The 25,414-nt window shown below is 42.6% G+C and overlaps 4 protein-coding genes across 6 annotated transcripts; 1 reads left to right on the top strand and 3 right to left on the bottom strand.

Annotated features, from left to right (window-relative positions):
• Positions 1–5,250: 5,250 nt before the first annotated feature.
• RB195_018875 (uncharacterized protein) lies at positions 5,251–5,493 on the bottom strand (the record flags this gene model as incomplete). The annotated part of the gene is made up of 1 exon (XM_064186490.1): positions 5,251–5,493. The coding sequence occupies one exon, from the start codon at positions 5,491–5,493 to the stop codon at positions 5,251–5,253; it is 243 nt and encodes an 80-aa protein (XP_064042371.1).
• Positions 5,494–5,568: 75 nt separating this feature from the next.
• Positions 5,569–5,859, bottom strand: RB195_018874 (uncharacterized protein; the record flags this gene model as incomplete). The annotated part of the gene is made up of 1 exon (XM_064186489.1): positions 5,569–5,859. The coding sequence occupies one exon, from the start codon at positions 5,857–5,859 to the stop codon at positions 5,569–5,571; it is 291 nt and encodes a 96-aa protein (XP_064042370.1).
• A 218-nt stretch (positions 5,860–6,077) lies between these two features.
• RB195_018872 (uncharacterized protein) lies at positions 6,078–23,854 on the bottom strand (the record flags this gene model as incomplete). Of its 3 annotated transcripts, XM_064186487.1 has the most annotated exons (7): positions 6,078–6,757; positions 6,957–7,049; positions 7,109–7,198; positions 7,269–7,390; positions 8,961–9,060; positions 11,265–11,345; positions 12,674–12,758. In XM_064186487.1, 7 exons carry the CDS (start codon positions 12,756–12,758, stop codon positions 6,078–6,080), a joined length of 1,251 nt encoding a protein of 416 aa, XP_064042368.1. The 3 variants fall into 3 exon arrangements, with proteins under 3 accessions (XP_064042368.1, XP_064042369.1, XP_064042366.1); XM_064186485.1 differs by lacking the exons at positions 6,078–6,757; positions 6,957–7,049; positions 7,109–7,198; positions 7,269–7,390 and adding exons at positions 17,795–17,889; positions 18,016–18,153; positions 23,783–23,854 and having other exon boundaries at positions 8,951–9,060; positions 12,674–12,765; XM_064186486.1 differs by lacking the exons at positions 6,957–7,049; positions 8,961–9,060; positions 11,265–11,345; positions 12,674–12,758 and having other exon boundaries at positions 7,269–7,341.
• RB195_018873 (uncharacterized protein) lies at positions 17,463–18,918 on the top strand (the record flags this gene model as incomplete). The annotated part of the gene is made up of 4 exons (XM_064186488.1): positions 17,463–17,522; positions 17,606–17,755; positions 17,929–18,452; positions 18,720–18,918. The coding sequence occupies 4 exons, from the start codon at positions 17,463–17,465 to the stop codon at positions 18,916–18,918; spliced, it is 933 nt and encodes a 310-aa protein (XP_064042367.1).
• Positions 23,855–25,414: the final 1,560 nt, after the last annotated feature.

The raw sequence follows: 25,414 nt of genomic DNA, 5'->3' as shown, positions 1-25,414 counted from the left end.
TTTCATCGCTCCACTGCAGTGCTTAGCGAGCTCTGACGTGAGTTTTCGGTTGTGCGCAGCTAGAGCGGCCCCAAGCTAACGCATTAGCTCAGAAAATTTCGAAATCACGCGTTCCCTGATGGCTTCAAAACTCACATTTCCTAAGGTAATCTGACACGAAGATGTTCCATGAGCCGAATATTTCCTGTCGATGTTGTCCGTTGCACTATCTTCTCAAAAGCCAGCTAACTTCCATTGCACAGAGAAATTATAAATGCGAAATGACAGATGTTCTTTTTCTGCGCTCGAACGTTAGGCTATCAGCAAATCTTTACGCGCTGGAATAATGGTCAGCATCTTCACATCTTCTTTTGATTGTGATCATTGAACGTAGCGCTCTCTGCTGCTGATGGGAGATTTTTTGGAATTGCTCTTGTCCAAATATCCACATGATGCTCTTGAGACAGACAAGGCTCTACTCGCTGTGAAAAAAAAGTCAAATCCAAAACGATGCCAGACTTGTGTGATCTTTCCCATCGGGTTATATCTGTAATCTTTCTACAGTACGAAACAGATCAAAACAGAACAGATTCTAAGATTGTAATTAACTTCAAAACAGATCAAAACGGAACAGAGATTGTAAGTAACTTAGATGCTCAGAAGCATTGCTAAGCTGTCCTTTTGGAAATTTGTGGAACCACTATAGTCAGCGGCATAAACATGAGCTTTCACCATCAATCATAGTCATAGTGCGCATAAGTCACAGTACAATCACCTTTTAAGGTATGTAAGTTTTTGCGATATCTTAAGCAATGTCTCTGCGAAGTTTCGTCGATATAACAACCTTGTTACATCACAAAGGAAGCTTTATGATAAATCAGCCGATTTACTGCAATTCTTTGGGTTTTCAGAAGAATCTCTGAATTCCTGGATACAAACAAACACATCGATTTTCTATACTTATTCCTAAACTACAATATGATTTCTAAAATGTTTTCGAGGAGTTTTCTTTGAAATACAAAATGAACTCTAGAATTTTTATGAATGAGAAGCTTATCATAGTGATCTTATTTATATGGCTGATCCCTCCGGCGCAGAGTTCAAGGTACTGTCAGTGAAGAAAATCACGACTAGGTAGAATCTTATGGGATAATCCGAAACGTTCTAAAGCACATGATTGCCATTCGTATACTTTGTGAACTAATTTTGAAACTATATTGCTGATTTATACTATTCTGCTACTGTTTTGTCGATTTCGACTTACACAGCGTCATTAAAACTTACTGATAATGTTGCTGATGCAAGCTCCCAACGAACAGTAGAAGGCGAGTCTCGTGAGTTTATCTCTGTTGATCCTTCTGATTTTTATCAGTTTATGCTGGCTCACCGGTATTACCATCATTGTTTTCCTGAAGGAATAGAAACTTCATAATAAAAGAAATATCCTTGGGATAAACTAGGATTGCACGCTAAAGACGAGTTCAACAACGTTATTTCGAAGTCTCAGCGAAACTGTTATTCATGAAGTGAACATATACTTTTAGAAACTGCCTTTCGTCCTGCGCAAATCGTTGGGGTTTTTTTTGCATGACTGTTTCAAAAAGGACTCTATCCTTAGCGACATTTGTTGAATAGAACCGCTATTGGTCGATTGCTTCCTTTTAACAATTTTTAACAAAATTGATAAATTGGTCAATAGCAAAAAAAACATTGATTCTGATTGGTTATTCGGATTCTCAGGTTCAAAACAATGGAGTCAGACAATTTCGCCGGCCTGCGTCTCCTATTTTTTGGCGTATCGCTGTGTCAACAACTTTTATGATCACTGCTGCTTGATTTAACTGTTATTCCACGAATTCCAGCCCTTTATTCTCAAAGGAAGGTACATTTCCTTTGTTAAATATCTCGGCAAAAATAAGAGTTGAGTTTGTGGTGGGAGGCCGCAGTTCTGTGAAGAGCTATTATCCACGTTTATTTACGTTTTTGAGAATGAGAGTAGACTGCAAACATGTGACTAAGAAACATGATTGATAAGTTTAAATATTCGTAGATTACGTCTCTTTTCTACTGTGGAGCGATAAAATGTTGTGCAATCCAAGTGAAATTCCTCTCTCACTCAGAAGGCCTTCTCCTGACTCTTTTCTTTGACACATTGTTGGAAGTAATCAGGCACCTTTGCTCGAAAACCATCAAATTTTAAATTTAAAGGCATCACCCACGAATCTGAAGTGGTGCAAATTTCAGGTGGAGTATTCATATAGGGGATGGGAGACTATGGAGAGGGGAGTGATTCCGTCCATTTCTTCCTAATTGCCGTTTCCTTCAGGCGTTCTGGCGCACTATTTTCTACAAGGAGTTCGACTGGAGCGCGCCAGCTTTGTGCGGCGCCGCATCTTCCGGACCGTTTTTTACGGTAATTAGGAAGAAATGGACGGAATCACCCCCCCCCCTTTTCATAATTTGCCATCGCGCATACGAATACTCCACATGAAATCCGTTCCACCTCAGATTCGTGGAGTGATGCCTTTAATATATAACATATAATACTCGAGAAATGCTACAGTGATAGTATAATAATAGTATAATATAGTATAATATATAATATATAGTATATAGTATAATAATATACAATACTCGAGAAATGCTAGAGTGGGTTATTATGGAGTCGAAAAGAGTTTGGCAGTTATCATTCTGCTGGAATTTTTACAGGGTTACTGCTCAGAATGTTTTGCTCCAGAGGCCTCGATTCGATTGACGACTTGCGTTGTTTTTTTTTTCATACTGCTGGCTAACATAAACATTCCGAAAAGTGCAAAAAGAAAATGTATGAACGTCTACATACGGTCTACTGATAAAATATACGAGTCCGGACAACAAGCTCTACCTTGAATGTCAACAATTCGCTTCAGCAGATTTAAGCAGATTGCAAAGGAACGGTATTTCAACTGTAAAATTGGCATGATTTTCTTTTCTCCATCCTTAATCTATTGTCTCCGAAAAGCTCAACAGTCTATTAGATCATCTCTGAATCTAGCTAATGATTGATGCTAATAAGCAAATAATGATCAAAAACTTTTCTCGATACCTCCTTTATGAAGAAGTTAATTCAAAATTAGTCAGAATTAGCTGCTCCGCATACTTCCAAAAATTGTATAAGATGGCCGTCCGGCGAAGGATCTCAGCACAGTCAAATCCGACTAATAGAAATCCATTTTTTGTGACCTCATGTGCTGCTGATCCAAAATTATTCAGTCACCACTACGGTCGAATACTTCTATGTCTATGTCTTCCTTCTTGCATTTTATTTTTTGCCTAATATTTCATTTTTCTCGACATACTCTTACATAACTTTTTAGCCACTGGTGTTATTCGTAGAGGTAGCAGATATGGCCCTTAATCCTGGGAATTATTTATGTATTTATGTGTTAACGTAGATTCATGGGGATTACATCTTGGGTTCAATGTTAAGAATGTTTTTTATTTGAAAATTGCTGGAATTCAAACGCAGGACATCTTTCATGGAAGGCTTTGAGACAAAAAATTTAGTTTTGTTTGGACAATGCTTTTGTTCAAAGTGAAAACAATTATCAAAAGAGGTTTTAGTTAAGTAGTATCGCTAGCAGCCATAGTAGAGTATTACGAGTTTGTGATCAGCGTAATAAATACTTGAGAATGATGAGACGATGTTATTGCGCGTATATATCGAGAAGGCGTGAATGACTGCTAAAGAAAGTGAAGGTGCTTCTTTTAACTTCACAGCGTATCTGGGAAATTGAAGTTGAAGGCTCGAAACATGAATCACTGACAAACAACGACATCACTAGAAAGAGAAAATAGAAACCTCTCGCAGATTCTCGCATTCAAAAAGGGTGCAAGAATAATGTTGCTGCAATAGGTTCTGAAGAGTGTGGTAAGCAGTTGTTCTCCGAAAATTCAATTTGTGAGAGCGCTGACTGCTAAGTGACTTATTTCCATGTTTGATTGCTCTATTCATACAAGCGAACTACATAGACCTTCCCCAGATATCGCGGACCTTAAAGGTGCCTCCATCTATTTCTCTCTGACAACTCCGAGATTGAGCATGCAGGAATGCAACCATAGATAAAAACGGAACGTGTTTTTCAAGAGCTTCTGGCTAGCTTGGGAATCTAAAAGAACCAGCTTAGTGTATGTATGTATCTATGTAATTCATTTTTGGAGGATGAAGTTGAAATATGTTTGCGGTCGGTTGACATTTTGGACTTCTGCTACCAATATTTTTCCGCTTTAAGTGAAGTGCACACAAACATATCGCTTTCTTCGAAGCGTGTAGCCTACATATTACATAGTTTACATATTAGATAATACCTATTCTAAAACTCTCCGTAACCACATTTCATGACCACTAACTTATCCACCATGAATTGAAGTATTGAAACCCTTAATATTACTTACTATCAGATGTTGATAATTCAGTTCTAAAATTGTACAAAAATTTGGGAACGGCTTCGAGCTTCAAACGTCATCGCCTGACGCGATTACCTTCATCTTGTGTGAGGTGTGCCGTCCTTGAACACAGCTCCGCCCAACCTTCTCGATCTTCTGCGAGAGCTTGCACAGAATCAATCCATTCGTCGCTATTCCATATTCTGCGAAACCTTACGTCTCGCCTGAACTGCCTATCCACGCCAAGTGTCCTCAGGTCCTTTTTCACCACCTCAGTCCAGAATTTTCGTTTTCGGCCAGGTGGCTTCTTCCAGCTCGAACCCGACAAACTCCTCAGAACCGTTGAACAAGGCGATCTGCCGGTCTCCTTAATATATTACCAAAGAAGCGAAGACGATTTACTTTAGTCAATTTCGATAGCGGTGCGAGATGTGAATATCTTCCACGTGTCATCCGCCGGTATACCACATCAATTTCTGCATAAAGATCTTCATTTTGGCATACCCTAGGCCAAAAGTAGCCAAGTAGCCGTCTAAGTAGCTTTCATTTCGTGCAATCAAGCCTCTCCATAGCCGTTGATGGTGCTGCTCGAGTCTCCTATCCGTACATCATAATGCGGCGAATTGCGGATAGGTAAACTCGCCGCTTGACTTCGTTGGTGATGGGGATCGACCACATTCATTTCGTTAAGGAGTTAAATGCAGAAGTGGCCTTAGCGCATCTTTGCTGAACATCTCTCTCGTAGCTGCCATTGTTCTTCAGCGTACAGCCCAGGTAACGGAACTCATCGACGAGTTCTATCAGTTGTCCGTCCACCCTGATTCCCGTTCGAGGTCTCGAAGAGATCTACATCTGCTTGCATTTATCAGGGCCTAGACGTAGTCCATAGGCTGCAGCCAGCTTCGATAAAAGGTTGACAACATGTTGAAGTTTCGTACTGCTTTCCGCGAATATAATAACATCGTCGGCGAATTCGAAATCAGTCAAGAGGCACCCTGATGGTGCTAAGACAATGTCAGCAGGACACTGGTCGACTGTTCTTTGCATAATGTCGTCGATGGCGAAATTGAACAGGAAGGGTCCTGCCATTGCCCCTTGTCTTACTCCAGTTACCACTTCAAACGGTGTTGTACATATGGCTGGTGTTCGAACTGCAGCAGTTGTTCACTGATTCATGTCATCAAGCAAGCGAACGAACTTTCCTGGTACTCCATCGGGGTAGAGCGCGTTGAGAAGACGGCCTCGGTGAGGAGAGCCGAACGCGGCTTCAAAGTCCAGAAACGCTAGTTGCATTGGCTTCGAATACCGCTGCCAGATTTCGATCATTCTCCTGACGATGAACACATAGTCAGTCGTAGATCGGACGAAAGCCAGCTTGCTCGTCACGCGTTGTTTCTTCGCGATGATTAATGAGTCGGTCCAAGATAATGCGCTCCAATACCTTGTACATAACATGCAGCAAAGAGATTTCTAGATAATTCCTAGGGTCCCTGACGGATAACTTCTTATGGACGGGAATTATGATAGCGTGTTTCCACGAATCAGGTATCCTTTCGTCTATCCATATTGAACGGATGATCTTCGTCATCTCACGAATCCCAGACGGAGGAAGATATTTTAGCATTTCTGCGTTGAACCCGTCGTCTCCACCATATTTTCCATTCTTCATTTTTTTAAATACAGACTAGAACCTCCGACTCGGTCGGCGGTTCCTCGTTAACCGCATATGTCGATGTATGAACGTGCTTGAGTTCAAGAGCTGACGATGCTAATCGGTTCAGCAAGGTCTTGAAGTGTTCTCTCCAAATTGGAATTGTTGCTTCACCGACAGCAACTCCATTGACAGTGTTGAGGACAGGAGAACATCTTTTCATTTTGCCGCAATATTGTTTTAATAGAGCATAGGCTTTCCGCGGGTTGCTGTCCTCCCACGCCTTCTCAAACTCCATCGCTCTTGACGTCCACTCGTTTTCGCGGTCTTGTTGCAGTTGACGACGCAGCCTCCTTCTAAGACGCTTTTCCTGGTTGAAGTCACCAGCGCTGCGCGCGACACATACAAAATCGTACGTGGATTCTGTTTCTGCAAAGACAAACTTCTTTCGCGGCAATAGAACCGGGAGCGTTTCCCTTGCAGCGTCCTTGATGCACTTTATGAAGGAATCCGCATCGCTAAGCTTCTTCCTGGTCCGTACTCCAACACAAATAGACACACGTTGGCGGAATTTTGTTCTGCATTCATCGTCTTTCAAACCTGCCAAGTCGATTTTCGGTTGAAGAGGAACTCCTCGGTTTCTCTTGTGGAACCGTGTCTTGAAGCTGGGAAGAACTGGACGGTGGTCAGAGTCGCGACGTCCTAAACAGCTCTAGTTTTTCGGATATTTGACTTAGGAATGTTCTTCGCCAGAACGTATTCGAGCGGAAGCTTAAGAGCCCTCATCTTCCGCTTGCGCTGCTCTTCAGGCCTGATGTGAGCTGATAGCGTCGATGATTCCTCTCAAACGTGGAAACGATGATGAGGCCCGTCTGTTCGCACAAGTCGACCAGACGGTCACCGTTGTCCGACGTGCGCTCCGCTGGATAATACCATTTTCCTAGCACATCGGATTGTTGTTCGAGTCCCATCTTCACATTCCAACAATGAACACCTGCTAGCTTGGTATTTTAGATATCAACGCATTGAGTTCATCATAGAAGGCGTCCTTACTGTTATCCTCAGCGGTTTCCGTAGGTGCGTGAGCACTTACGATCCAAAGTTTACGTCCTACTGCGATCCCGCAGTCGTAGAAAGGCGTATCTAGACGAAGTTGAGCCAAATTCCTCCACCAGGTTCTTGTAATCGTTCCTCACAGCTATCACGCAGCCACCTACTTTGTTCTCATCAGCATCGCCGCAGTATATGGTGTAATTTTCGATGCTGATGACGGGCCGATCTCTCATGGGTGTTTCCTGCAGTACAGCAAAAGGCACACAGAGATATCGCAGAAGTCTGGATAGAGTGGCTTGTTGGAATTCACTCGATAGTGTTCGGCAGTTCAGCGTGACGAAACGATGGTTGTTGCCAAAGATTCCACGCTCCCTCAGACGGTTGACCTTTCAGGTTATGGGCTTTGGCGATGAGCTGGACGACAGCACCTTTTTGCAATGTATGGGAATCTTTCGCCATATAACAGTGCAGATTATATAGCTCGTGCGTTCCCAGTGCGTACACTCGAACGCCTGATTGTGTTAAGTTGAAGCAGGTAGCAATCAGACTCATATATGGCCCCTGGAAGATACATTATGTATATGATGTATCCTTCGCCTTTGCCGACTTCCGTCTATCAATCGCACATTTGGAATTCTCGCTCTTAAGATTGCATCAGTATATCTAAAATTGCAAAACTATGTGTGTTGGTTAAATCTACTCTCAATATTAATTATCATGGAATGGAATGCAGTTCCCATAGCCCATAAGCTCCTGCAATGGGAGGTCAATTTTCAGAAATAAGTTGATAGAATATTGCTGTAGTTTGTATTTCTATCGAATGAAAATCATTGCCTTCAGCAGGAGGAATGCATCTAGAAGTGCTGTGTTGAAGACGTTTTGGAGCAACCTAGCAATTCGCTGTAGAAACTGGGCCCAGTTTCGTATAGCTATCGAGCGGCCGCTGTAGTCCAAAAGTATGCAAGCGGATTATTGAGGTCTTCTATCAAAATTACATGAGAGAAGCGGTTTTCGTAGAAATAATCACCGGTTTTTCACAAAACACATTTAAAACGTATTTGACGGTTTTCTCCAAACTACATCATAATTACGTATATCAGAAAAAAAAGAAGTTTCGGGACTGACTCTCTCATATAGAAAAAATGAACATTCTTAATATTGAATTATAATGTCATCCTATCCACCTATCCATCGAATTGCCAACGGTTTCCGCATAATCCACAAATATCCGCACTCTAGTCGTTAATGTCCCCATATCCAGGGCTAGATGTTGACACAGTGAATTCCGCAACAACAAATGGATATCTGGGAAATTTTGCTATGACATATTTACGGAAATCATCAGTCAAAGTCATTGACCCTTGAGCATACAGTTGATGGTTGAGAGAGAATAAACACTACAATTCTCAGGAGCCTCGTCGCCACGGCGAACTGGTTGTTTGAAAACAAGAAGTATCTGCGAAATAGGACAAAAAGGGCTTTCTTGTCCTATTTTTCTTGTATAATCGACTCCTAAATTATTCTGATCGCATTTTATTTGTTCGTTGGAAAGACAAAAATAAAGAGCTATAATTAGAGATGACTCGAACAAACAAGAACACTTTATTCAGAGATCCCATCGCAAAGAGAAAATGTGGAATTGTATTACCGGAAACAGACGCAGAGTTGTAATTTTGAATTCTGTTTGTAATTTTGAAGAAGGTATTAACAGAAGCAGGGAGAACTTTCGAAAAAAAAATCAAAGCGTCACAAAATCCCTTCTCTGAGATCGTGAAACCATTATTAGATGTGCGCTGACATTGACAGATGGGTGTAGGTGAAGTTATTGCTGATCGACACTGATCAGCCAAACCGTACAAAGGTTTGTGCTCTTTTACCAAATCTCACAAAGGTTTGAGCTCGTTTTCCGAATCGCACGAACGTTTGCGCCCTCTTCTCGATTGGTGGTTCGTCTGAAAAGTATCACATTCGCAGGAAAACTATTCAAATGACCAACAATAACTAAAATTCTCATGTCCCAAGTATCAACGAACTGTTTCGAACTCGAGTAAGTTCCGTTTCACGTACATAGCAGGAATTATAAAAGTAAGAAGGAAGAGCTTGATAAGCGCAGCACAATGACAATGCCAACGTAGGGGACATTAAACAGCTGTATATAATAGAAAAGTGAAGATGTGGCTTTGAATTTGCACATTTTATCTGTAATGACTTTTTGTAGCGTTAGGAAATGTTGTATCAACAGACCACTTTCTAAACAAATGAAGATTTTTTCCTTGCGCCAGAAACGTAAAAACGAAGAGTTCCAAAAATCATATTATAATGTGTGTATGGTGTGTGTATCTATATGTGCGTGCGTGCGTGCGTGCGTGCGTGCGTGCGTGCGTGCGTGCGTGCGTGCGTGCGTGCGTGCGTGCGTGCGTGCGTGCGTGTATGTATGTATGTATGTATGTATGTATGTATGTATGTATGTATGTATGTATGTATGTATGTATGTGAAACAAAATTCCAGAATGAGGATAGACTGATCCATCGGCGTCGAAGTGGCACATATGCACCGCAAGGGGGTAAAATGGAGTGAGACGTGTCTAACGACGTCAAATTGGTGCACCATTGTCGCGCAATAGCTCCAATCGGGTTCATCAAAAAGTAAATAAGACGTCCCGAACAGTTTCATGACCGTGACAGTGTATGTTTGTTTTGTTTCATCCTACGCACTCCTCTGCGTATCTATTTCCTAACACATTCGCCTAAGGTTGGTAACATCCTTTCTTCAGAAATTGGAAACATCCAAGCATGCAGATTGTCGCTTAAATAGTGGCTAACAGTTTACGTGGTCTGACGTGGAAGACTATCTTTATGATTACGATAAGGAATATTCACGTCATTTCATCTCAGTACATCATTCCAAACGTCCGGAAAAAGAGGAGAAGAACTCATACTTCGAATAATGTTTTAGGTTGTGCAGGCACCGCAGGGATGAGGGTGTAGCGCTTCAATTTCTAGAAGAAAAGGCAAGAAGAAAGCGCTTTTGGAAAAATCTAGATTTAATTCGAGAAAAGATGCCACTACTTCAAATTTTCAACAATCACTGAAACCAGACGTAACGAGCACCACAATTCCGGGTTCAAGCGAACGTTCAGCCTGGTATTTAAGATTTCATATGTTAGTTCTTGTAAATGACGAAAAAACTGTCTCAAGACATAGCCACTGATCACGTCTACTTCTAGTTCATGTTTTAGCCAATAACACCTAACGTTCTGAGATCAGTAACGAAGCGTGGTCCACACTTCATAATCGAGGGAATGTCCTTTGTGTTCTCGGATCTCCGAGGCTCAAAAAGAATGAGGTGTAGAGGAAGCGCAGAAGGCAATATTAGCAATTCCTGTTTTTGATCCTTCAAGGTAGCGACAATAACTGTCTTCCTGTGGAGGTGGCCTTCTCAATTCTTGTTTATTTCATAATTTTTGGGCTGGTAGGAAGTGGCAACATGTTCCACTGCATTACCGCTTGTCGAAGGTTGAACACTGCATGGTCCAGATCTTCCAAGTAATGTATGATATGATATGGAATTTGGTTAGATGGTTCGTGTGGTCTCACAAGTTATTGTAGGGGCCGCCAACGCTTTTATAAACGTCTACGGTTTGAATTTAAATCGACGAATCGGTCAATCGCACAACAACTGATCATCTTCAACCTTTAACCATATCATTTATCTTGAAGGTCTTATCATTTACCATCACTCTGGGGTGGTACGGGTTTCAGGTGAGTTATGGCTATGCGGGTTCGTAGATTCTGGGGAAGAGGGTGATTCCATCCATTTCTCCCTGTATCAGTGGAAACGGACGATCCCGGAATGCAGTTTCTTATGACGGCTTCTTTTGCAATGCGCAACTTTTGCGCCTCCACCTGCGGTTCCTCCGAATGGGTTTTCGACGAGTCGTAGGCGGGCCGCAATCGTCCGTTTCCACTGATACAGGGAAAGATGAACGGAATCACCCTCTTTCCCACAATATACGACCCTTTCTGGGCATAACCTATCTGAGACCCGTACCACTCCATATTTGTAGGGTGATGACTTTAATTGCTCGTAACTCAGAAATCATTGTAGTAGTCTTATCTAGACAACTGCAGCACAGTGGAAATAAAAGCAACTTACATGATTCGGCTAGTGCTTGTCGGAGGCTCTGATAGAGTTCTCGTTCTCGCTCAGTGTCATCTGGACCGCCCTCATACAACCCTAGAAGTATTACATTACACTTTCATTTTGCTGGTTCTAAAGTAATTATTTTAATGAGTGATAACCACGCATACTGAGGACCACGAACTGCTATTTTTCATGCTTCTCTTTATACTTCATCTTGACAGCGATGGTGTTGTAAGCTTCGCGATCTGGGGTGACTCGGCCTGTCTCTCCCTAATCGTTGTAGAAAAACGGCGTGGGGACTGCAATAGTTGCTACGAGGTGCGTGAAAACACTTCTCTATGCACATATTCCGGTCCCCTCAACAGCTCGTTCATTGGTTTTACGTGAGTAAGCTTGTGAAAAGGCATAATTCGAGCGCTCGCACTTAGCTCCGGTACGCGCACAAGGAAGGCTTGTTCTAACTGAAATCGTCGTGAAAAACACGATTTCACGATAAATTAGGGAGAAATGAGCGAAACTCCCCGGATTCCGCAGTCTAGAACTCCATCTCTAGCTTTTCCCTCCGATTCCCTCACCCCGTCAGATTCGTGGCATGCCGGATTTAAACGGCTGGTAAGTACTTAAGAATGAGATTTTGAGAGAGAACAAACTTTGTCACAGTACTCTCGTACTGTAGCAAGGCAGAAGATTGCTCGGCAAAGATGGGCCTGGTCGCTGTTATAGCAGCTGTGTTTGTGCTCATTTGTCGTACCAGCATGGAGAGAGCAACCGAGGACACAACATATAGACAGATGAATTCCCGAGTTTCTTTTTCCATTCGGTTATTTTTCAATTGCGGCCGTGTACATGCACGGGCTTGTCATCATGATAAATAGGAACCTGGCACAACTAGAACAGCAAAGCGTTCTCCTGGATCCGCCCACTTGAGCGCAGCGCAAGATACTGTCACCAAGCTGTTCTGCAACAATTTTTCTTAATCGCTTCTAGTACAGTACATGCAAAGTCACGTCTGTTTTCAATCTCAGACCTTGGATAGTAACTTTCCCCAGTGCGTACGTGGCCATTGTTTCAATTTGACTGTGACTTTAATGTGTGTAAATGTAGATGAAATAAACACAAAAGTGTGAAAACCGTTGATTTAAAGCGTAAAAGAGATGGAGTGATCGAACTGTTTCTAAAATTACATACTGCTGAGGAATGTAACCTATCAAAATGAGCATTTTCTGGTTTTTACAGTTTCAGATGAAAACTGCGCAGTCACAGTGATTGACTAAAGAACGCAGACTTGCAACGTAATCATAACCGCTGAAGAAGCAAAATCCGAAAACAGGATCAGCAACACTAGTTACATTGCAGCATCCACAAATTGAAGGGTTCTACTGATCCATCCCTAACCCTTTATTGCCAAAAATTTGACTCACTTTGGTCGCTAGTTGGTGAAGAGTGGGCGAGAGGGAAGAGCACAGTAGTGCAAGCAACAAGAAGAACCAGTTCGACACTGCTCATATTGTACCTCAAGCAAATACATATGTTTTTTCATAGGTGTTATGAACAGAATAGAGTGTCGCTTCAAGCATATGTATGCTCTCAGTGACGTAACTTTTGCATATTATATCAAATATCCAAGAAAATAAAGGAGCAGCATCCAAGGAGGTGTTATTGAATCGAGGAATAAGTGGTGAGCACTTTTTCAAACTTAAAACATAAATAAATGAAGTACGAATAAAACCAAACATAGGAATAATGAGAAGTACTGGAAGAATGTTATCTATACTCTGGTAGAGAATTTCTCGCTCTACATGATAGTAATGACCTGATTTTTTTTTCTCAAAATTACTGACTCTTCCTTTTCGTATCGTTAAAAAAAAGCGTCCAGTGGGCAAAGTGAGCCAAAAGTTTTTCCACACCACTTGTTTTTTTTGCATTTCAAGACATCACCCCACGAATCTGGGGTTTCAGGTGGCTTATGCCTATACGGAGTCGTAGATTGTGGGGAAGACGGTAATTCCGTCCATTTCTCCTTGCATCCGTGAAACTGACGACCCCGGATTGCTGTTGCTTCTGACGTCCTCGAAAACTCATTTGGACGAACCACAGGTGGGGCGGGGCGCAATGGTTGCGCATTGCTATCGTAGAAACAGCATTCCGGGATCGTCCGTTTCCACTTGTACGGGAGAAATGGACGAAATCACCCTCTTCCCCACCCTCGGCCGCTTAAGCCTTGGCAAGCTAAGGTTCCTGCTGTATGCATATGAGGAGTAGCTAAGTACCATCCACTACTTGCTTTCGTACTTCAAAGATGGGAATTTTGATCTCAAAAGTGGATCACGTATCCGGCCGATCGATAGGGGTAAGCAAAAGTTTCATTTTCTCAACGTCTTCAAAACAAAGATACTACTGCTGAATAATTAGTAGTAACACGTTTGCTCTAACCATCGTTTTCAGACACCTCTTACTGGATTTTCCTGTTTCTTTTTCGATTTTTCATCTTTCTTCAAGTCTTCTTGTCATATATCAAGTTCTTCATATTTTAATCGATGTTCTCCTTGTTCAGCACAAAACTCACGGGCAGCTTTACCGAAATAAGGGGCTTGATCAAATGCAAAAAAAAAAACACTTGTTGAAAAGATTCGATTTCGTCCAATCGACGCTCCATTTCGATCGTATGGGAAAAAAACAAGACTGAATAAAATTAAAAAATCGAACCACAACTAACATGTAGAACGCGATGGATTCTCTATCAAGCAAAATGCGTAATAAATTGTCAAAACATTTGTTTCTATGCGCGTTTTTAAATTTAAAAGAACGCTCATAATTCATTCCTCAATCAGACAGTAGAAATGATTGGATTAGAACAAAAATAGAGAAAATGAACACATAAAATGTAGTAAATTACTGACGATAAGTCGGAGTGAAAACAACAATTGAAAATGGTCCGTACAAGAATGCAGAGAATAGTAGGTTGTTTGTTCGAGGGCAATTTATTCAAATAGAAGAGAGTGGCAGCATAATACCTGCACCGTTACATAGCTATCCTTTTATTGGTACAAAATTATTGTCGGTTTCTGATTTTCAACTTTCAGTTATTATATCTTGACTAGAATTAAATTCATCAATTAAAGGGTAGATCACCAAAATCAATACTTTTTTACTAACGAGAAACAAGTTTCTTTGTTTCAGTAGAACCAAAGTTTGAGACATCGAAATCAGGTGAGTTCCTCGAAGGCTTTTGTGAAATTCTGGTGAACGTAAAACAGCAAGGAGTTGTCGAGACGATCAAAAAAGTGCTACTCAGTTGGTAGGGGAAAGCCGATGAGTGTGGCACATAAACCAGAGTTCCTTAAACGAATTTGTTTAGTTCTGGATAGCTTTATGTGGAAAGTGAAACGCTTCGTGAAAAAAGAGTGGACCTCCATTCGTGACTACTAGTCGTACTAACTACCAAATCCCATTTCGGTAATTTCTTGGCAGCGGTTATTTGCTTTATTGATTTCGCTACTTTTCAAGAGGTTAGTGGGCGACTCTGTACACAGACCAGCAAAAATTCAACTTCTCATGAAAATTCGAACTAAAAAAGCTCTCTAAGCATCGCGTCAATCGGACCACTATGCTCCTTACCTACGATCATTGCAAAGGATCCGCCTTCGCCACGTGATACATTACTATTCGATCCAGTAAACGACGGTTTTTATTGCGCATGACAAATAATGACATTCTCAACGATCTCTCTTGTTGTTGTTTAATTCGTGCAACACTCCTGTATCAAGCTCTTTCACTTTTCCAAGTTGTTCCGTTCGACCCATAACCGAATGATGTGGGCCGAGTTCTTTCGCAACCTCTCGTCTAGCCGTCGACCACCTTCGAAAATACTTCCCAGATGTGTTGTCATCTCGGTAGAACCTCTTTTATCTCTAAGACTGAAATCACCACAACGGAATTTTATGTTCCAAACCTGTGCTGTGCTTTCTTTGGTGTTGAAGGCGTCAGCCCACGAATCTGAGGTGCTACGGATTTCAAGGGGAGTACTAGTATACGGCATAGTAGATTATGGAGAGGGGGGTGATTCCATCCGTTTCTTCCTAATTGCCATAAAAAACTGCAAGGAAGATGCGGAGCATGCACAAGGCTGGCGCGCCCCAATCGAAATCGTTGTAGAAAATAGCGCGCCGGAACGCTCGAAGCCGTATCCTCCGGGCATATTTTTACGGCAATTAGGGAGAAATGGACGAAATCACCCCTCTCACCCCGTGTACGAATACTCCACCTGAAATCCGTACCACCTCAGATTCGTGGAGTGATGCCTTTAAATTTAAAATTTGATGGTTTTCGAGCAAAGGTGCCTGATTACTTCCAACAATGTGTCAAAGAAAAGAGTTAGGAAGACGGAAGCGGACTTCAACCACAGAAGGAGGATAATGTGTGTTTCAAACATATGCGAGCAACTTATGCGAATCTCCTGCATGTCTAGGATGCTTTTTTGTGGCCGAAGAGTGGAATTATTAATTTTGCAACAAATTAATAACAAAAACTAGGATACCTGGAAACCAAAGGTTATGCAACACACCTAAAACGAATAACACAGAAATTGCTAAGGTGTAGCAAGTAACTTGAACTTGTATGCTATTTTTTTTGACTTAAAGGCAGCATGCCAATCTGAGGTGGTGCGAATTCCAGGTGGAGTATACCTTTATGGGGTCGTGGATTATGGAATCGGGGTTAGTTCCGCTCATCTCTCCCTGCGTCACTGCAAACAACCGCCTCCACAATGCTGTTTTGTATGACGCCATCTATTGCAATGCTCCACCCCTTGCGCCGCCTACGCCCTACGTTTCGTCGAAAATCAATTCGGACTGCCCCGATAGGCAGTGAGGGACGCTACGCGTGCAAGGGTGGCGCGCTGCAATAGAAGGCATCGTACAAAACAGCATTCAGGGGCCGGCTGTTTGCAGTGATTCAGGGAGAGATGAGCGGAACCACTCCGGTCTCCTTAATTTACGACCCCGTATACGGATGCTCCACCTGAAATCACCACCCCAGATTCGTGATATGCTGCCTTTAGTCGGCTGTTGGTATTGTCGCATAACGCAGTTGCCCGCATCTTCGCTGGGGTGTGTCGTCCTTGAACACAGCTTTGCCTAACTTTCTTGATCTACAGCAAGAGCTCGCACAGAATCCAGTGTTGAAAACGGCCAAATACTGCTACGGCCAAATACTTCTAAATACTGCCCCTCCCTTTGTTCAGGACGGGATACTACGGCCAAATACTTCCAAATACTGCCCCTCCCTTTGTTCAGGACTAGAATACTTATTGAGGAGAGTGTGGGTTTTTTTTTGCTGTTTTTTGTAAGTCGCTTCGCCATGCTGTGAAAGAAAAGTGCGATAGAGTTCTTCCACAAATCGCATACCCTTCGGTCCATTCCAGACGGATTCTCTCGTCATTTTACGAATCCCAAAGGAGGAAAAGATTCTGCTACGCCGCTACGTCAATTCCAGCATGTAAGTATCTACTTTTCGTCTTTTTGATCCAGAGCAGAATATCCGTCGCGCCCGGTAGCTTCTTGCTGACAGCGCAAATCACTCATTCGACCCGTTCGAAATGCCAGGCTTTCCCTATTTTTGAATTTGCGACAGAGGGATACTAATTACTTCCACAACGGTCTACCGCCTCAAAGTGGCGTGGAGCTGACGCCGGGCGTCGAACTGCGATGCACAGCGGAGGTTCGTTCTTCGACAGGGTCTCCCAGAATGAGAAGGAGTTCAAAACATCCGACATTCCGACTTTTCGGAATCTGAAGCCTAGCTTTGAGTAAAACACCGCTAAGATTCACCACTGTCTTGGCAAAATGTCGCAAGGTGGCTCGCTGATCTAGATAGGTCGGACGACCACCTGTGATGAAAGCCAAGCTCGCAACGGCAGGACGACTGCTTAGATTGAGGAAAAGTCTTTTTGCCACTCCAACACGTACACTGCCTCAGTACCTTGCATGCTAGGACCCCACCATCTCGCCAACCAACATCAGCAGCTCATGAATCCGAATCGAACGCGTTTTACGAGAAGCTGGAAGAAGTGATCAGCAACGAGAACTCCTTCTACAAATTCGTTGTCGGAAACTTTAACGAAAATGGAAATCGTATCGCCGTGCTGTTATCCGCCGCTCTCCTCTTTCATAGGAACTCTCTTTTCTTAAAGAAAGATCATCGTCGGTGGACATGAGAATCGCCCAGTGGCGCGACTCGTGCGGAGATCGACCACATACTCACCAACCAGAGGTGGTGTCTACTTGATGTCTCAGTAGTATCATCTTTTGTAGTGATTCTGATCACCGTCTCGTTCGTGCAAAAATTCGACTTAGCCACACGATGGAAAAGAACATCTGTTATCGGCAACGAAGGAGAAAATCGAATACCACAATTGTATACTCGAGGACTTCTTGTCCCAATTTGATGAGGACATCGAGGAAGACCCAAACGTGGACTACGAGATGCTGCTCAGAGGATTACGAGTCTGTGCTAAGTGTGCCTCGAAGCCGAGCACGACAAACTTGTATCGAACTTCGAAGACCACCAAGGAATTTTGAAGATCTTTGAGGCTTGATCCGGATGCATCGCACATTGAGCGGTTAGCACCAAACACTAGCTGCAGAAAAGCGTTGCAGGAGGATCTTTCGAAATACAGGCAGAAGAAGTTTCTGGAAGCAGCACAAAAAGGAACGGATCTATAGAAGTGTCAAAGGGATCTCCGAAGAAAGAAAGGAACCCAGACCAGTGGAAGACCTCGCGAACCGTTCTTATCCATAGGAAAGGTGACCGAGAGGACCTTCGGAACTACCGTCCGATATGCTTGCTGAGCGTATTGTACAAAGTAATCACCAAGATCATCCTCACGGGCATATCTAGGACGCTGGATGAAGCCCAGCCTCAAGAACAAGTTGGATTCTATCAGGGGTTCAGCTGCTTGGACAACATCCAGACTGTGTCGAGGGTCATAAAGGTTTGCCCTGAATACCGCCTACCCTTTGTTCGAACTTTCGTCGGCTATGAAAAAGCTTTCGACAGCGCAGAAACGAATGCAATACTGTCAGCGCTTGCCGATCAAAGTGTAGACGCGTCGTATGTGAGGAAATTAACCAATTGCTACGATCGATGCACCACTAAGATACTCCTTTTCAACCGCCTCCTCACCATACCCATTGGAAAGGGGTACGACAAGGCGACTCACTGCTGCATTGCAATGGATAATGAAATCACTTTCCTGGGAAAAAAGGGATATAGGTGTTGATGGAAGATTTCTCTCGAACTTTCATTTTGCAGACGACATCGTTCTCTTTTCGAGCAGTACCAGTGAAGCATAAACGATGCTCAACGAATTGAACGAAGCAGGGAACAGAGTAGGACTGCGAATAAACAGAAAGAAGACACAGTTCATAAAGAATGCCTACTACTAGGACGGAGGAGTACAACTTGAAGGCTTCTAAATCGTGGAAGCTTCGCCGTACGTATATCTCGGACGTTTTATGAACATGGAAAGGACTTAAAGGAAGAACTGAATAGAAGAATGAGAGAAGCATGGACAGCATTCACACCCGTCAGGGAAGCTACGGACCGACTGACGCACAAAGATCTTCGTGCCCATCTGTTCGACTCGACAGTTCTTCCAGCGCTCTGATACGCAGCAGAGACCCGGGCAGACACCGCTGCCACGTCTAGGAAGCTAATTACTACCAACAGAGCCCTTGAGAGATGTCTTCTGAAGTTTATCCGGAACGAACGCTAGACTGGATTGCAAGAGATGTTAAACGCCTTCGAAGGAGACCGGGTGGGGTGTTCGCTCTACGGATGGACCAGCTGAGAGCTCAGCTGGATACGGCTCAAGGACCTCGTTTACGTCACTCAAGAAACTTGAGAACTTCTTGGATGGCAATGGCAAGGGAACGAAGCGAGTGGAAGAGATGCTGGGGTCCGCACGTCCAGTCAAGACGGGCCATCTCAGCATTTAAGTAAGTAGGTTGAGCAGAAGAAGAACTTACAATCTGCATACTCTACCAAACTGTTCTAAGCGCGGCTGGTGTACGGATACTACCGGATACTATGTGTCGCATCATCAGAATCGCATCAGTTCCAGTAAATTTGCCGGCTATGATCTTTTAGTAACCAACGTGCTCAATTCATCATAGGTGTCAGTGTAGTCACTTCATTTTTGTAGGTGTTGCCGCGTGAACACTCGTGCTCCGTAGTATGAATCCTTCGGTACACCACACTCGCATATATTCACAAGAAGTTAGGCAGAATTAATCAAGTTGTTATAGTCATTTCCCACAAATTCCTGTTTTCTTCTCATCAGCATCGCAGCCATAAGAGATATTGCTTTCGACGTTGTCGATTCGATCTTTAATGTGCGCTTCTTCCCGCGCTGTAAACAGTGCATGTAGATGTCACCGTAGACTGGACGTTACTGAAATTCGAAGTAATTGAGAATTCAGCGTGAAAAAACAGGTGCTTGCGGCTAAGGATCGTACGCTCCCTCAAACGCTTCATCTTTCAGTTTATGAGCTCTTGTTCTGGACAACAACTCAAAATATTGCAAAATTTGAAAGCAACAGGTTCCCATGTTTTCGATCGTAGCCGACTACAAAAAAAACGCATTAGCTTCCTTTAAAGAGGTTTGTACTAAAATAGCTTTTTTTTACTGAAATACCCAAAATTTTAAAAAAGAGTCAATTAAACCTATGCACTTCATATCAATAATAACGGTAGCATTTTAACTCAACCGAGTACAGCGTTGTACTCCAATGTACCTGTATTTTCTTCTTGACACACACTCCCTTATTTCTGCTGCTGCCGTACCATGTTCAAACTACAGTGTTTACGCAGCAACAACTACAACAAAGAAGAGATTTCGCTAAGAACACCTTCTATGATGAATAGAACGCATTGGCAACAAATCATCTTAAGGGCAAATGTACTGAAATCGATGCAAATAATAAGATGGGATCCGTACAACAGCTGCATTCAGAACAATTCGGTATACTACGTTGATTGACTTTCCAACTCGTGCTCGACTACACCCTGGCGGATGTTTAAAAATAGGGGGAGGTTTGGGTCATCGCACTGTACTCCGGCTACAGCACAGTTCTTTCTTTATTAAAGAAATGATTCCAATTAGGAAGCGTAAATGTTTTTCTTGAACGGAATCCGAAATGGTAGGTCTGAATGATAAGGAAAACTGCAAGGAATTCTGTAGTCGATTTAAATAGAAAAAAAAACCAAAGCGAAGCTTCAGGACGCATAATCGTCCTCTAAGTGTACCTTCCAAGAAGGTGTCTGCGATTCTACTGTCGACAAAGAAGTTCGCTTTGCCTCTTCCTCGTTAGGATCTGTGACCAATTTTAATTTCTCTCGCAACTTCGCCTGCTGGAGGTTCCATAGAGGAAGAGCGCCTAAGAATCAAATTGCTACAACGTAATCGGGAGACCGAAGGAAAGCAAAGGAGAAGAGCGAAGGACTCTGAAAAGACCTGGAAAATAAAGCACCAGGGTAGATTAAATGCTCTACTAAAATAGTACTGTGGCAGGACGAAGGGATGTTCACTTGTCCTCAGCTCTGCCAACGGAGCAGCTGCCGGTGAGTCATGCGCACGAGGTTCCTAAACTTGAGCACGTCCAATAACTGACATACTCAGGGACCACCGGACTTAATCGGAGATTCCGCTTTTCATCCCGAAAACGAAAAGGATAAAGGATAAAGTGTCTGGCGTGTCATTCGCCCCCACGTTCACTTCAATTCAGAATCGTTTGAGGTTTACGAACGTGGAACTGGCCTATACAATGACTTACAAGTTTAAGTTTTCATCCTCCCAGACAAGTCTGGTACCAATTCATCGACCCCGGAGGTATGAAAGGCTTGATGAGCTCTAGAGCGGATTCGAACCTCCGATCGATCGTGCAGGAAGCGGAACCTCTAATCGCTACACTACACCCGCCCCGGAAAGCGAAAAATGGAGACTTAAATAGTGGAACTGATTTAGCAGTGTTGTAATCTCTTGCACCCCACCTGAAGTCCGTAAAATGGAGAAGAAATTCTTCTAGAAATTATCAGAAGCTACACGATTTGCGGAAGAATGCCATCACATTTCTCCTACACAAGATGGTGGAGCCACTTACAAAACACAGCAAAAAAAAAAAAAAAAAAAAACCCACTCCCTCCTTTATAAGTAGTCCAGCTAGGCTTTCCAGAGCAACTTCTGGTTGACCAGAATTTCACTTTGAGAAGAATGATCGAAGGAAGAGACGATATTTGTGATGTACGGCTGTTTCGAACTTTTACCCCTTCCCACTTATCTCGCCTTCTCAGCTCTGCTTTGAAACCCTAAAGAACCTCGAAAACTACATTCGCTAAGAGACAAATGGAGTCGCTGATTAACTGCTGCAGTTGCACCATTATCTGAAATGAAAGGTGGAGAAGGATCTCGAGAGAATCGGCGATGAAGAAATATTCATTTTGCGAAGTTGTAACATTCTGTTAACCTTGTATGGCTTAAGGAGTATGCTTCCCAAACGAAAGCAGATGGGACCTTGCTCGATACTTCCTATCGTAATAAGGACGGGTAGGTTGACAAAAGATCGAACTCGTGAATGTGCTCCTCTAACTGGCCTACACGATGCAAAACAGCAGCAGCTGTGAAATGGATATAAGACAAAGATAACCCAAATCCATTTCGGCCTTCAACTCATTAAAAGGAGTAACCTCAGATACACTCACAGTTTGACTTCACTGGCGATAAAAGTAGGAGCCGTGTCTTCTACTTTTAACGCCAGTGAAGTTAAGCTGTGAGTCTATCTGCCCTCTATTTAAACTTTCGTGAGGAGTTGACTAGAGATATGACCGTTGACGGTTACGATGAAATTCGGTTTACATGAAGGAGAAGCCTACATCGATTTTCAGTGGCTTTGGGCCCAAAAATAATATAATTGAGAACTTTAAGCAAAAACGGATCGGCCAATTAATAAGGAGATCATCAGGTTGTGCTGTCCAAATTGCTTTGAGAATATTCTCATACCAAAGCTAGACAAGACTACCCAGTCGAAAACATGAATTCTGAACAAAATTGAGGAAGAAATATCCGTGGACTCTCACCATTGGTGGACAGGTTGGGCTAGACGTGATGTTGAAAGGATACTGAACAACCGAGAGTAGATCAATTTTATGAGATCTTTTGTTGGAAATTGAACAGGACTGGCTTAGTATTGTTAAAGAACGACCCAATCAGACGAGGATGAAAGGCCAGACACGCAAACCTTTCTCAGCTCAAATAGTCCCGGTGAAAAGCATTGGTTACAGAAGCTAGCCTAGCCTGATCTTGTGCTCGAAATTTACCAAAGGCGCCCATACATAGAAATTTTAAACTAACTTTACAAAGATTTTGTACTTACTGCTTTACAAAGAGCAAAGTGGGCATTACAAAATGTCCTACAGTCAACCGTTAGTCGATGTTGAGATTGGTTGTATACATACACATATGCTGTCGGAGTTTCTTGTGTGTGTGTGTTTGATTGCCACTAAGATATTTTATGCAGTTAAACGGGTTCAACATTGGCTTAATGCTTTGTCTACTTTGAGTTCCATGGTGTCAAATTGGTACATCAGGACAAGAAAATGGGAACTGACAATTATTCCAAAACGAATTTGCTGAGAATTAAAAGGAAGTTCAAAGACCGTTTGTGGTTGCAACGAGTGCACACATAATGTTTCACTCTGTGCTCCTCCGCTTGTCCATTACCCTGTACGTTACTGCCACCATGCTTGCCAAATCCTTCCTTGAGAAATTAAATATCATGCGCATGCAGAAAGCTGCATAAATACAGTAACAAACAGACTTTGGTGTGTTCTGTGGACTTGTCCTTATCAGTGTGATGAACACTTTCATGTTATTTTATTCAAGCGTATCCTTCTATGTTCATTGCGAAAAAAAAAGACTAGGGAAATTGCCCAAAACCTCGGGTAAAGTTTGAAAATTGTAGCCTTATCGAAGGAATGAAAACTCAATATCAAATTTAAATACTCACTCAATGCACTATCAACACTTCTGGCAAGAAATTCTTAAATCATACATCAGTGTTTATATATGCTTCTAAAAAGCGAGAAAAGCGTGGTTAGTGACAAAAACAAATTTAATTCCTTAGCAGAAATTCGCATTAATTGCTCCCTCTTTAAGATTTTATTGAACACCGAAGGTGAGCGAAGCTAGCACAAAAAGAAGTCTGGAAGCGCATCATTAGCCGGGCTTGTTTGTTTGCTGTCGTTGAGAACGGAACTTGGAGACAAAATTACTGTTAGTTGAAAGGTTCATCAACAAGAGCTATAGGAAATCGTGAATGAAAAAGTATCACCTTCAATTTTCTTGGTCAGTGCCGCCGAAATTCTTTCCCTTCTACTCCATTCAGCATAAAATTATTTACAAAACCTCTTCCCACTGCAAAATTTTGGAGCAACAAATCGCGCAGTAACAATGTCGGTGACGCGATCATTTATACCAGTCCGTGTGACGACATTTCAGCAGGTACTTCAGAAACTATGTGCAGGAACAAAGCAAGGTTACTGTTCATTGAGATCAAAAAAGCATGATGATTCCTACATTTATCAAAGGAACTGAAAAAGATTCGTCGTGTTTGGGACGACTTGACCAGGTTTTCTCATTGTACGAAGGTAAACATTTGTGAAATAGGGCAAGCGCTGTAGGGTAACGAGTCAGAAGATCATGTGCAGAAACTCATGTCGTATCGTCATCTGAAAAAATTGTAAAGAGTTCTAATTCCTGAACAAAGAAGAAAAAAGAAAGGAAATTCTTATACCCTCACTGTGTAAAGGGAGCGCAAAAGTGTTTACGCGATCGATATAAAATTCAGCGCTTAAGAAGGACTTGAAAATTGAGAGGATGAATTGCTGAGCCGCCGCAGAGACCGTAATTCCTAGCTCCGGGCTAGCTGCGACTAAGTGACGAAGGCCTGTGATTGAAGGGAGACGCTAAATTTGTGGGGCTAGAAAATTTAGATCGAATCCTCATCGCCTTTTTGTTTTCTTGTTTTGAATTTTGTTTGAATGTTTTTTTAAGTTTCTCTTTTGAAACAAACTGCTCCAAATCTCAAGTAAACATGGGTTCGGTTCTAATACAAAATGGAGCAAACGAGATCAAAGTAGAACTGCAAAGCAAACAAGATTAAAGTATTCTGTGTCTGGAAATAAATTCCGTTTATACGGATAGGAAAGACCGCAGCAATTCTAAAGAGGCATTCCGTGAACACCATTATGACGATGGTGGTGTTTTCCCAAAACCCTTCCGACTAATCGTCTTGCGAAGTGACTATCGTTTCGTAACTGCTAATTGGTAGGAAACGGCCTGAAAACAAAGTCCAGCACTGGGCTTGATCACACCCTTATTGGTGTGTTGGAATTGTATTTTGCCAACATAGGTGACGAAGAATTGGTTTAAAACAAAAATGTTGCACCTTTTGTCTTCCCTACCTGCATTTCTCTCATTTATTAAGATTTAAAAAATGTGTGCAAGCCTTACCTCACACCGTTATTCTTTCTCGCAACATCTGATTTTCACAAGAAGGAAGAACCAGAACGGTGCAAACATCCATGTCACAGTTACTTGGAACGGGATACTATTTTTTACCGTAGAAGAAAGAAAAGCACAGAAAGCTTTGGTTTTTGTCCGCAAAGTTTTCGTCCTCTCAATAAGCCGGCTGTCACGCACGGTGCACTTGCATAAGCGGCTGCTCTCGAACCGGTCCTAAGGAGTGCAGCGGCTGGGACTGAAGGAGGACCTTTGCTAGCACCATTCCTCGCTACAGTTTGCGATGGTCCTGTCTCGATGCGAGCACCGCGACGCTTTGACCGCAGCCGCTACGCAACTACACTGTGCTTCGTGTCGTTCTGACCGTACTCTACATATCTTGAGCTTGCCATTGTTAAAATTGTCGTCGAATTATCAGTGTCGCTGTTTAGAAAAATATTATGATACAGGCAGTGTTCCAGTGTTGAAGATAGAACAAAATCTGCTAAGTATGTCCCCAAATGTGTCGTTTCTGTAGTTTTCCCACTTTCTTAAAATAATTCACGTCGATTTTATGTGGTCAGTTCTCGGTTTCCCATTAGTGGAG

The sequence above is a fragment of the Necator americanus genome, chromosome II (genome assembly GCF_031761385.1).
Source record: "Necator americanus strain Aroian chromosome II, whole genome shotgun sequence".
Classification (NCBI taxonomy): domain Eukaryota; kingdom Metazoa; phylum Nematoda; class Chromadorea; order Rhabditida; family Ancylostomatidae; genus Necator; species Necator americanus.
Note: the sequence above shows the minus strand (reverse complement) of the source record. Positions and strands in the feature narration are given on the sequence as shown.